Source organism: Canis lupus, chromosome 13 (assembly GCF_003254725.2).
Source record: "Canis lupus dingo isolate Sandy chromosome 13, ASM325472v2, whole genome shotgun sequence".
Lineage (NCBI taxonomy): Eukaryota > Metazoa > Chordata > Mammalia > Carnivora > Canidae > Canis > Canis lupus.
This window is the reverse complement of record NC_064255.1, coordinates 36,108,025-36,120,838: the sequence shown is the minus strand read 5'-3', so window position 1 is coordinate 36,120,838 and position 12,814 is coordinate 36,108,025. Positions and strand designations below refer to the sequence as shown.

Here is a 12,814-nt window from a genome sequence, read left to right as displayed (position 1 = left end):
GCTCAGAACACGCCAAACACAGAAAACCCAGAGAGCAGTTCGCGAGCCCGCAGAGCCACGGTGGGCAGACGTGGGAGGGACAGTCCCCCTCCCATGTCACACGGGAGCACCCTGCACTCTGGGGGGGGCCTGCATCCTCCCCCAGACCGGGTGCTAGGAGGACCCAGAGCCAGCCCCAGCTCGGCGCCCCTCAGCTTTGGCTCCGCCCCCCCGTGCCTCAGTTTCCTCCTCCGTCTGGGCGGGGGCGAGCTGCCCGCTGCTGCCCCTGGCTCCCTCCCCCGGGCCCTGGAAGCAGGCTCCTCCAGGGGGCCGGCCGCCGGGAAAGGAGCCCGCCCCGCCCCCACCCCGCCCCCACCCCTCCGCTTTGCCCAAAAGGAGCCCCGGCGCGGGCCTGACGTCAGGCCCCAGGAAGGCGGGTCGGGCGCGGACCGAGTGGCCCGCAGAGCTGCCCCGAGGAGGTCGCCCGGCTCAGCTGCGCCGCCTCTGCCTCCAGCCTCGGAGCAGGCGAAGGTGCGGTGAGTCCCCCGAGAGCCCGACGGTGCCCGAGCGTCCTCAGTCCCCAGCCGGGCAGGCAGCGCAGGGGCCGCGGGGGCCAAGGGGCCGAGGGGCCAAGGACCTGCCCCCGGACCTGGGGAGGGGGGAGGCCAGAGCCTGAGAGGGGCCTTGAGGTCGCACCCCGCAGGGAGCCATTGTACAGATGGGAAAACCGAGACCGAGGACGCGGGCGGAGCGGCTGCTGGCGGCTGGCCGGGCTAGGTGGAGAGAGGGGAGCGGGGACTCCCGGGGGCTGTGGGGGCCTCCCTCCTGACCCCGGAGCCCCACCCTTGCTGCTCCCACGCCCCCTTCCCTGGATTTCATTCATCCGCGCGCTCATTCATTCAGCATCTCACTGCTGGGCTGCGGGCGCCCAAAGCTGTGCCTCAGTTTTCACACCTGTGGAGGCACAGGGGCGGCGGCGGAGGCCAGGCCCCGGGAGGCCCGGTGCTGAGCAGCGTTGGGCCGCTGGCCTCCGGGGCTGGGGCAGGGCAGGGGTGCGGCTTCGAGGGCTCGGGCTCTCGAGGGCTCGGGCTCCCGGCTCCCGCTCGCAGCCGCGGGGAACCTGAGGCCTGGGGCGGCTGGCCCCCCGCCCCCCGCGTGAGCCCAGGAGCTGGCACTGCCCCCGCCTGGCTCGGGCCGCTGCAAGCGCCCTGGGAGAAGGGCTGCGGGAACAGGGTCCCGAGGGGGGCGGGCGGGTTGGGAACTGGCCTGTGGCCAGGGTGCCGGCGGGACAGACAAGGAGCAGCTGTGCAACCTCGGGCGCGCCGGGGCTGGAGAGCCGGAGGGGTGGTTGGGGAGCTTGCGGCCCTCGGGCCGCGGCTGGGCCTGCCCACTGGCCCCCGAGTGGCCACCCCCAGCCGGTGGGCCGCCCGGGGTGCCCCCTCCCCTCTGACGGCTCCCCCGCCCAGTGGCCGTGGGCAAGTCGCCGCCCCTCTCTGAGCCTTGGCAAAAACAGGGGTGGGGGTAGGGGGGCTGCTGCCCCTGGAGCCCTGGTGTGTGTGGGAGGGGGTTTCTCAGAGCACCTGCACGCGGCTCTCGGCCCTCCCGGGGCACCTGATGTGAGGGGGTGCGTCTCCACACACCCGCTTCACGGAAGATGGAACCAAGGCCCAAAGGGGCCATCAGGTCATGCAGCCAGCCCAGGCCCTGCCCTCCTGGGACTGCCAGCCCCGCAGGGGAAGACGCGCAGGGGAAGACGCGACACAGGAAAGGGAATGACCGCCAGCCGCCAGGTGGTGGGAGGGCAGCGGAAAGACAAAGCAAGGCGGACAGAGAAGGTGGCCCACTGGCTGGGCGATCTGGGAGGGCTTCCCTGCGGGAGGTGCCCTGGGGTACGAGGAAGCCCCAGCAGGGCCCACCGGCCCCGCCCCGCCCCGCCCCACCCCGCCAGGGCGCTGCCCCGCAGCGAGCGGAGCCCAGGCTGACCCTCGGGCCTCTTGAGGGTCCCGGCTCCTCCACTGCCCAGAACCTCTGCTCCCCAGGTCCTCTGGGGCCCCTCCTGCGCCTGTTGCTCCCGAGCCACTTTCTTACCCACACCCCCAACCTCGTCCCCAGCCCGAGCTCCGAACGGTGGAGCCAGCCCTGCCTGGGATCCTCTGTGCCCTCTGCACCTGCTCCACTGGGGCTTCAAGGTCAGGTGTGACCCCCCCGAAGCTCAGGGTCCTACCTGCGAGTTGGACCCCGATGCAGGGCTGTGGGGCCTGGGGCGAGCTGCTGCCCCCCGCCCCCGACCCGGGGCTCCGATCCCCCGTCTGCACAGGGGGCTGCAGTCAGCCTTCGAGGCCTGGGGTAGGCAGGAGACTCCACGGGGCACAGTTTAAATCACAGCCTCTCCACCCCCACCCCACCCCCGAGTGACCCGGACACACCGCCTACCATCCTGGACCCCAGCGTCCTCACCTCCTCACCCTCAACGGCAACGGCAACGCAGAACAGGGGCATCTTGGGAGGAGTCAGCAGGAGCCTAGGAGGAACTAGGAGGAGTGGTCTGGGGCGGGGAGCCCTGAACTGCGGGATCACAGCTCTCCCTCGCTGGAGGGGAGTGTAGGGCCTGAGGGAGGACCTCGCTAGCCGGGGACGAGGGGCCTGCAGCAGGTGACACGGGCAGAGACACTTGCCGGGCAGAGGGAACAGCAGGTGCAAGGGCCACGAGTGCCGCCTGAGGATCTGCCCCCCAGGGAAGCAGGGGTGGGGTGCGCCGCTGTGGGCACCCCAGGGTTGTGAGCACCAGCGGGACCTCCACGCGCAGCCCAGCCTGGAGCCGCCCCTCCCAGAGAGACCACGCAGATGGTGGCCTGTGAGCACGGTCAGGCCTGATGGCGACCAGGTGCCCTTCTCAACAGCGCTCCACCCGCCCCCTCCAGTGACCCCTGTCCCTGAGCCAGGTGGAGGGAGCCAGGCCCGGATGGGAACCTAGATTCCGGCTGCCGCCACCTGGGACCTGCTAGGGGACCCAGGGCCAGGCTGGCCCCTGTCGGGGACCTCAGTGGGGACCCAGCAGTCCCTGGATGGAATAAGCAGAGAGGCTCAGACCAGCCAAAAACAGCAGGCGATGTTCTAAAGCAGATGCCGTGAAACCAAGAATAATCGTAAAAATAAACAGGCAGATGGTTCCCCCAATAATGGCTATTTTGGCCTCGGGAGGTTATGAGGGTCACCCCCCAGCAGCATGGGCACGCACAGGTACGTACGCCCCGGCAGTGCCCTGGTGCCCAAGCCCCAGGTCCACAGATGCCAGCCGCCGACCCTGGTCCCTCTCCTGCCTGCGCCCGAAGCAGTGGACCTGGGTTTGATTCCCAGCTCCGCCAACTTTATGCTGTGCGACCCAGGGCACGTTGCTCAGCTCTCGGGGCCTCTGCTCCCTCATCTGTAAGCTGCTGAGTGGCTTTCAGGCGTCCTGAAGGTGTCTGGGCCACCACAGATGCTCTTGGCACTTCGGTCAGGGACAGACTGGGCCTGCCCTCCATGCCTGCCCCTCTCCCCCCGACCCTGCACAGACCAAGCTCCAGGCTGCCACCTGCCCCCGTGCCCTACATGGCTGGCTGCAGGCAGCGGGCTGCAGGGTTGCTGTCCCCAGGGGTCGAGGGCAGCCTGGGGAGGAGCCAAGATGGCAGGACACGCCCACCTCGGCCAAGGAGGGGACCCCCAGGTCCCAGCTCCTGACCTTGCATGCGTGTGGGGCACGGGGCACAGACCAAAGAGCTGAGAGCCGAAGCAGGGGAGTGCAGCCCCCGCCGCTTGGCGCGGCCACCAAGCTGGGTGGGGAGGACAGAGGCAAAGGACTCCCTGCTCTGGAAGATTCCCAGGGCACGAAAGCAAGCATCACAGAGGCTCTGAGAAGCCAGGCTCTGAGCGCCCTGGATGACCCTTCAGGTGGGGACTCAGGTGCCTCGGAGCTAGACAGAGATGACACCCAGCATCTGCGGTGAGGAAACTACTCCACAACTCTAGCTAAGCCCTGTTTGACCAGCACCAGGGGCAGGGTGACAGGGACGGGCCGGACCCACCAGGGTAACTGGGTGGGCTCCCTGGAGGAGGGGACAGCCCTTCCTGGCTGGGAGGACCGGTGGAAGCCGAATCCAGGTTGGCGCCCAGAACACCAGGTGGGTTGCGAGGGCCCAGGCCAGGGGTGGGATGGGCGGGCGCTGCAGGCCAGGGTGAGAGGTGGCCTCGCCCTGCAGGCCTTGGCAGGGCTCAGTGACGTTCCCTCAGCCCCGAGAGAGATGGATGAGGCTCTGTGCTGGGCTGTCGGGTGCTGGAGGTGCAGATGGGAGTGCGGCCCACACTCCCCCTGCAGCCCCACCCCTGCCCTGTAGCCCCACCCCTCCCTCCAGAGGAGCCCCCACCCTCCGCCCTCCCCTCCAGGAGGGTTTCCTGTGGAGGGCTGGCCCAAAGTCCCAAAGATGGGAGGGCAGGGAAGCCTTCCAGGTGGAGGAGTAACTTGGGCAAAAGAAAGAGGTCAGAGGGTACACAGAGGGCCATCAGACTGTTGGGGTGCTGGAGGACTGGAGAGAGGGCCCCCCACCTGCCGGGGGCCTCAGGTCCCTCCTGGGAAGGGCCCCGACCACCGGGCTTCTTCTGGAGCATCTCAGCCAAACTCTGGGAGGCCTGTGATGCCCTGCTGGGGGGGAGGGGCCTCCCCACCTGCGGGGGTCAGGGGAGTTGGGGTCAGAAGGAAACACTGCCCTCACCACGCTCCCCCTCCTGCCCCCCTCCCCTCCACCTCTGGCCACACCTGCACCAGGTGCTCTGGGGCGGAGCCCTCCTCCAAGGCTGGCTGGGGCAGGAAGTGGTGCAGGAAGGAGGCCTAGAGGTCACCCCTGCCCAGGAGCCTGCCACCCTTGGGCCGGATCCTGTGTTCAAGGCCCTGTGAGGGTGGCTCCTGGCTTCAGCCTCCCAGGCTGCTCACCCAGGCTTCCACACCTGCGAGTCCGCTGTCTCCTCCAGGAAGCCTTCCCTGATCCCACGGCCCTGTGGCTCCCAGCCACCATGCCAGCTGGTGGCCCATCTGCTCCACCCAACACACCCTGCAGGTGTCAGGGGAACCCTGGGGCAACGGGGGGGTGGTCAGGCCTGGCTCTAAATCGGACCCTGTTCCCCCCCCAAGGCATCAAGTTCTCACCTGGAAAATGGAAGGCCTGGCATAGGGGAGAGAACCCCAGGGGCCCCCACAGAAACACCCCAAGGGCTCTCTGCATGAGAAAGGTTGCCTTCAGGGTCACCCGTGGGGGTGGCAAGCCCCGAGGCCCAGCTGGGTAACCCCAGCTTAGTTGCTGAACCCCCCGTCTCTATGTCCTGTGTCCTAATGTGCTCAGTCCCCGTCCCGATAATAGCAGGAAGCCAGATGTCCTTTCCACTTGCTCCCCTCTCGCTCCCGGGGGCAGGCGGCAAGAGTCAGCAGGTGGGGCCAAGCGGAGGGGCCGGGGGCCCTGGGCTGGGCTCGCGGGGAGCCAGTCGGCGCTGCAATAGAGGAAGACTTTGTCTTCCGAGCAGCTGAACAGGCAGCAGGCTAACCGGGTGCGAGCTCCCCATTCTCGGAGGAGTGCAAGCTAAGCTCTCAGGAATCCGCCGCTCATCCCCTCGAGGGTTCTGAATGTCTCTGCAATCCTCTCCTCTGCAGAAATTCACGGACGGGCAGGGAAACCAGGCAAGTGGCCAGGCAATGACAGAGCCACGGTGCTCCAGGGGCCCAAAAGAGGCCACAAATGTACTTGGGGCAACCAGGGAGGGCTCCCTGAAGGAAGGGGCATCTGAACAGAAGAGATCCTGTGTGGATCAGAGTGTATTGGTAGGATTATTTCAGCCACAAGCGATGGAAACTCAGCTCAGAGTAATGTAGGTCGAAGAGGGGGAGGATAGTTTCATTTAACCAACAAGCCCCAGGATGCCAGCTTCAGGCAGGGCTGGATCCAGGCACCAGAGCCACCTCCTCAGGACTTGGTCTCTGCGCTTGGTCCTGGCGGCCATCAGCACCTTGAGTCTCACCTCCAACCGGTGGGCCACCCCAGGGAGAGGAGAGCTGTGGGTGAAAGTCCCCGGGGGACTGGCCACCGCAGCCCTGGGCAGCTCATCCCCGGGGCTCAGTGCTGCAGGGGCCCAAGAACAAGGCTGAGGATGGAGCAGGACCAAGCCACAGAAGGGCTTTAGCCCACAAATGGGGAAGGGAGGCTGAGCCATCCTGCCCAGGGGTGTGCAAGGGCCTCCTCCCACCCCAGGGCGCCCTGGGCCTGGGCCTGGGCCTCACCCCGGCCCCCAGGAGGCCCCCATCCCTCCTCTGCCCTGCTCCCTGGAGGAGCCGTTTGGAGCACTCCTGAGACAGGCAGGGCCCCCAGCTGGCACGGTCGTTCCAGAAGGGGCTGGCGTGTCCAAGCCCTGGAGCACTTCGGAGCTGCAGGTGCCCGCTGTGCAGATGGCAAGACAGGCATGCGGGGGGCCTGGGAGGGTCCTCCCACTGAGACCCCCCACTTCCGTGAGACAGGCAGGAGCAAGACAGGCAGGAGCGGGAAGAGGGGAGGAAGGAAAGAGGCAGGGAGGGAGAGGCCCCTGCAGAGCTGGAGCCCGTGAGGGGGAGGAAAGCCCCCTCCCACCAGGACCAGGACTCACACCTGGGGGCCCAATGTCCGGCAGAGAGCCCCTGCCACCGAAGGGGCCCCCTCTTCCTAGCGCTCACCTGTGTCCGCACGTGGCCCTGCCCCCGCCCACCAGGACCCCTCCAGCCCTGCCCCGCTGCCTCCTGACTCCCCGCCTGGGCCCACTTACAGGTGAGGGCACTGGGGTCTGTTCTAAGAAGAAGCGGGTTTAGGACTGGTGATGGCCCCCGCGCCCACCCTGCCGAGTCCTTCCCGACTGACCCCGAGCCCCGGAGAGCAGCCTGCCTCCCTCTATTCCGCCCGGAGAAGCACCTGACGGGTGTTGGCGGAGCCGGTGGGGCAGTGGGCAGGCCAGGGGCTGCGAGCCCAGGACGGTTGCCCTACAAGTTTCTAGGCCCCGGGCTGGCACCGTGCCAAGCACTACGAGGACGTGGCCTCTGCCCGCGGGGCTCCAGCCAGCTGGCCCCGGCTCTGAGGTCTGCTCCACCTCAGCCAGGCCCAGGACACCTGCCAGGAAGGGGGAGGGGACAGGGCTGTGCCACCGCTGTCAGACTGGCTCCCAGGACAGCCGCGCCTCCCCCCTCAGGCAGCGGAAGGCACTAGTGACCCCACTTAGCGGATGAAGGGAGACAGACTCCGGGGCAGGGCCGAGGACAGCCGGAGGTCGCTGGGCCCGGGCGTGCCTCGCCCCACTGGAAACCGGGCCCCTGGGCCTCTGCTCGCTCACCGCCCAGGCCCGTCGAGGGCCAGGTCTGTGCCTCTGCCCTCCGCCTGGGCGGGCAGGCCCGGGGCCAGGCTGTCCCCACAGAGGAGCAGAACCTTCTCTCCTTTCCCCTCATTCCAGGCTATATTTAGAGGCCAAGCAGAGAGCGAGGCACGTGGGGAGTGGGTGCCGTGGGCCTGCCGCCGGAAGGGGCCGCCAGCCTGGGTGTCCCCGTCCTCCCTGAGGACCCGGGGGCTGGCTGTGGGCTCGCCCCAGGCAGACCCAGGTTCGAGTCCTGGCCTGTCCCTCCCGGAGCTTCGGTTGCCCTGAGAGTGAGCGCAGGAGGCCCGGGACGGTTACCCGGTTACCCGGCACGGGGAATCCGCTCAGAATCAGCGGGAGGAAGGCTCTGCTCAGAGAGGCTCATCTGCAACCCCAGAGTGGCGGGTGGTGCACGGGACCAACCTCTGCTGGCCACGGCTACTGTGCAAACGCTCCCATGACACGACGGCTCTGGCCACCGCCCACTGGGACACCCCCCACTGCCCTGACTCCCATCTTCCTGTGGGAGCATGCACAGGCCCTGGCCGGCAGGCAGGGTGGGGGCCCTGTGTGGGCACCGTGGGAGAGCGGGCAGGGAGAGGTGAGGGGGAGCCGCAGGCCTGGGTGGCAGGAGCACAGGGGTGCTGGCCATGTGTCAGGTGGAGCGGGATGCTTGGCTGAGGGTCACATCCTTGACCAGAACAGATTCGGGGGTTGTCAGGGGAAGCCACCTCAGTGAGGTGTCAAGGAGTCGTGGGGAGGCCGACGGAAACTGAAGCCCAGAGAGTGTAAGTCCTTCCTGAGGCCGTGTGGGGGAAGGGGGAGAGGGGGCTCCTCGGCCCAGAAGCTCCCAGCCCAGCTCCTCCCTGCCCCAGAGAGGGGTGGGCCGGGTGCCATGGGGCAGGATCAGGAGACCATCAGCGGGCCACTGCCCGGGGGACCCGCCTCCACAGACCAAACATGGGGTCAAGAGTCCTACAGTTGAGCTCCTCATTGTTAAAAGCAGAGTGAACAGATGCTCTGGAGAGGGATCTTACATAAGAATGGCACATAGAGGTGAGGCAGGGGGGTGGGCTGTGCTGGGGGCGGGGGGTCTAACAGAGGCAGAGACAGAGACAGCCAGACTCAGAGAGAGAACAAGAGACGAGATGGTGCATGTAGAAAGTCAGGAATGGATGAGGGCTCAGGCTGTGACCAGGGTCAGGGGTCAGGCTGTGACCAGGGTCAGGGCTCAGAGAGTGACCAGGGTCAGGGCTCAGGTTGTGACCAGGGTCAGGGCTCAGAGTGTGACTGGGATCAGGGCTCAGAGAGTGACCAGGGTCAGGGCTCAGGGTGTGACCAGGGTCAGGGCTCAGAGTGTGACCAGGGTCAGGGCTCAGAGAGTGACCAGGGTCAGGGCTCAGAGTGTGACCAGGTCAGGGCTCAGAGTGTGACTGGGATCAGGGCTCAGTGAGTGACCAAGAACAGAGCTCAGAGTCCGATCTGGATCCGGGCAGGATCCTGTACAGCAGGATCAAGGTTCCTCATATTACTGGGATCAGGGCTCAGCTTTGTTTGGGATCAGGGTTCAGACTGCGCAGACACGTCCATCTCTCCTCACCTGTCAGGCCCAGGGGCGTCCTGAGCACCCTGCCCACCCCCACCCCCGGGCCGAGCACCCTGGCAGCCCTGGCCTGGACCCTCGGGCACCTTGAGCCGGCCGCTGACCAGCGTGTGAGGCTGGCCGGGAGAGTTTCCTGGAAGGGCAGGATCCCCGGGGCCGGCGTCATCCTGGGACTGTCTCCCAGAGGAAACGTTCTGTAATGTTTATTATTTGTCTCTCCCTGTGACACTGAGTCGAACCTACTGCAGACACATTGGAAAACCAAAAAGCATGTGGAAGGGAATCCAGAACACTGCTCGCCGTGCGTCCCTGGAGCCAGCGCCCGGCGCTCCTCCAGGCTTTGCCAAGGCTCATTTATTTTCTCGCGGTAGAGAGACAGGCTGGGAGGCATCCGTCGCCTCCGCGGGAGCAATCCTGGGGCCCCCCACGGCCCGAGCCTCCGGGTTCCCAGCCTGGCGGCCTCCGGCTCCTGCTCAGCCTCCGGAAGATCTCTCCCCGCCCGGACACCCCTCGGGCCTCCCCGTCTGCCCGAGGCAGCATCCACACACACGGCCAGCGGCCCCGCGTGTTCGGGTCCACACAGAGCACAGCCTGGCCCAGAAGGATGGGGCGGGGGGTGAGCCCAGGGCCCCCATGGAACGGGTGTGGCCCGGGCCCTGGGCAGCTGGGGGCCCAGAGGCAGAGCCGATGGCCTCAGCAGGTGCTGACGTCTCTGAGCCCAAGGGCAGAGGCACCGTCTGACCCCCCAGCCCGCGCCTCCTCCAGGCCAGGCGGGAGCCCGAGCCTCAGGCAGCAAGGACTCCTCCGCTGCGCCTCCCCCCTAGGCTGCCCACTTGGTGCCCCCCCTCACCCCAGGAGAACTCAGGATCCCCAGTCCCAGGGCGGAGCTGCCACAGTGAGCCTGCTCCCCGAGGCCAGGCGGCAGCTGGGGGGGCCATGGGCAGTGTCCGGCCTGCTCACAGCGACGGCCCACGGCCACGGGCCACGGGTCACGGGGCTGGGGTGGGGGGTCTTCCTTTCCCCTGGCAGGTGGGGGGAGGGCACACTGCGGCCAGGATGACCCGCTAGGCACCCTTCCTCCCCACTTCTCCCCAAAGTCAGCTCCTTTCTCCTGAAAAAGTCAGAAATGTCCTTATTTGGAGCATCAGCCAGGCCGGGGTGGGGGCAGGGGGCCTGTTAACCCTTCACGTATAAATAGAGATAAATCTCGGCAAGTTAAACACGCGGCGCAGGAACATAAACAGGGGGGGCGGGCCTTGCGCCGCAGGGAGCGCAGCGTTTATTTAACTCACACCCGCCCCACTGCTGCAGGGCAGGGGCTCGGGGCTCCAGGAGGGCAGGGGGGCGGGGCGGCGCTTGGACCCCGGGCCGGACACTGACCCGCCACCAGCCTCAGAGGAGACGAGGACAGATGGCTGGCCTGGAGGACGGGGTCTGACGCGTGGGGGTGGGGGCGGCCAAGGGGGGCCATCACGACCCCAGTTGATCCCTCAGGAGCTCACACTGGGGTTTCTCCGGCGCTGCTGGGCTCGGCTGATCCTCCTGGCGGCTCCCAACCCCTGCCATACAGGTTAGGACGGAGCCCAGAGAGGTTAAGCGACTTGCCTGAGGCTGCACAGCAAGTATGGGAGGAACCCCTTGGAGTCTCCAAACAGACATGTCTCTGCAGCTTATCTGTGCCACCTGCTTCGTCCTCCCCGGCAGTCCTGGGCCGGGGCTGCACAGCAAGGGCCTTTTCCCTTTTTTTAAGATTTTATCTATTTATTCATGAGAGACACAGAGAGAGGCAGAGACATAGGCAGAGGGAGAAGCAGGCTCCCCGCGGGGGGCCCAACACAGGACTCGATCCCGGGACCCCGGGGTCACGCCCTGAGCCAAAGACCCCCCAGGCGTCCCCAGCGCGGGGCTTTACTTCCTGCTACACTGAGGAGTGAGGAGCAGGGCTCAGGACACTCACACTCTGCTGAAGCTCCACCCCGGCAAGTGCAAGGGGGAGGTCCCGCGGAGGGCAGAGGGCAGAGGGCAGGCATTTTAGGGCCCCAAAGGCCCAATGATGGGAATGCTGGGGACTCGGTGAGCAGGTAAGCAGGCCCAGCTCTGACACCCAGAGGTGACCCGTCTCCTTCCTTCCAGGCCCACGCCGCGTGCCGGCCGCCGTCATGTCCTCTGCGTCTCCCGTGGGGTCCTGGGCCCCGGCGGTCCCCAACGCCACAGCGGCGGCCAACAGCAGCGAGCCGGAGAATCCCCTGTTCCAGCAGTTCGCCCGGCTGGACGAGGAGCTGCACGCCGCCTTCCCGGGGCTGTGGCTGGCACTGATGGCCGTGCACGGCGTCATCTTCCTGGCGGGGCTGGTGCTCAATGGGCTGGCGCTGTACGTCTTCTGCTGCCGCACCCAGGCCAAGACGCCATCGGTCATCTACACCATCAACCTGGTGGTGACCGACCTGCTGGTGGGGCTGTCCCTGCCCACGCGCTTCGCCGTCTTCTACGGCACGCGCGGCTGCCTGCGATGCGCCTTCCCGCACGTCTTCGGCTACTTCCTGAACATGCACTGCTCCGTCCTCTTCCTCACCTGCATCTGCGTGGACCGCTACCTGGCCATCGTGCAGCCCGATGGCTCCCGCCGCTGGCGCCAGCCCGCCTGCGCCAGGGCCACGTGCGCCTTCGTGTGGATGGCGGCGGGGGCCGTGACCCTGTCGGTGCTGGGCGTGGCGGCGGGCAGCGGGCCTTGCTGCCGCGTCCTCGCGCTCACCGTCCTGGAGTTCCTGCTGCCGCTGCTGGTCATCAGTGTGTTCACGGGCCGCATCGTGTGCGCCCTGTCGCGTCCGGGGCTGCTGCGCCAGGGTCGCCAGCGCCGCGTGCGGGCCATGCAGCTGCTGCTCACCGTGCTCGTCATCTTCCTCGTCTGCTTCACGCCCTTCCACGCCCGCCAGGTGGCCGTGGCGCTGTGGCCGGATGTGCCGCACCACGCCAGCCTCGTGGCCTACCATGTGGCCGTGACCCTCAGCAGCCTCAACAGCTGCATGGACCCCATCGTCTACTGCTTTGTCACCAGCGGCTTCCAGGCCACCGTCCGCGGCCTCTTCCGCCGGCACGGAGCTGGGTACGAGCCCAATAGCAGCAACATGGTCAGCATGCACAAGAGCTCCCGGGGCTCAGGCCACAACCACATCCTTGGCGCCGGCCCCAGCGCCTTCACGCAGGACCTGGCCGACGGGCCTGGCGCTTAGTGGGCAGGTCGCCGCAAGAGGACCAGAGGCCGGGGCTGGCCAGGCCAGGGCAAGGGCAGCGGAGACATCAGCTCTGCCCAGGAGGGCGGGCGGGCCAGGTTCCCCCAGATGGATGGGTGACGGCCCCCCGGGGCACCGCAGGGAGGGTTCGAGGCCACACGGCGCCGCGTGAACAGCACCGTCTGCCACGGGCTTCTCGTGGACGTGGCCATCTGACAGCGGATGCCGACCATCCCGGGGGCACGGTCCGTGTCCAGCCAAAACTCAGAGGGACGGTGGGGGTGCTGCTTCTCCCCTGGCCCCTCCTCACCCTGCAAGGGATTCCCCAGAAACAGGGACAGAGGTCTTTTTAGGTCCTAGGGGATCCCACAGAGGCTCCCACCCCCTCCCCCACCCCCCGGGCCCCAGAGAGAGCCAGGACCAAAGGGGAACGTGGGTGACATGTGTGAACATGTCACTTGAGCAGACAGACGGGGACAGGGGCTCTGCGCCTCTGAAAGACAGGGCTTGGGGCCCCGTGATTACAAGTGAGACGGGGGTGCGTGGCTGGTGCCTGGACCCGCGGCACCTCCTGCACGGAGAGGCTGTGCTCTGACCATCCGGTGCAGGA

General features: G+C 67.4%; 1 protein-coding gene across 2 annotated transcripts; it reads left to right on the top strand.

Annotated features, from left to right (window-relative positions):
* Window positions 1–413: 413 nt before the first annotated feature.
* Window positions 414–12,602, top strand: GPR20 (G protein-coupled receptor 20). 2 transcript variants are annotated; one of them, XM_025450996.3, is made up of 2 exons: window positions 414–510; window positions 11,108–12,602. In XM_025450996.3, exon 2 carries the CDS (start codon window positions 11,134–11,136, stop codon window positions 12,202–12,204), a length of 1,071 nt encoding a protein of 356 aa, XP_025306781.3. In that variant the 5' UTR covers window positions 414–510; window positions 11,108–11,133; the 3' UTR covers window positions 12,205–12,602. The 2 variants fall into 2 exon arrangements, with proteins under 2 accessions (XP_025306781.3, XP_035570333.2); XM_035714440.2 differs by having other exon boundaries at window positions 437–515.
* The last annotated feature ends 212 nt before the right edge of the window (window positions 12,603–12,814 follow it).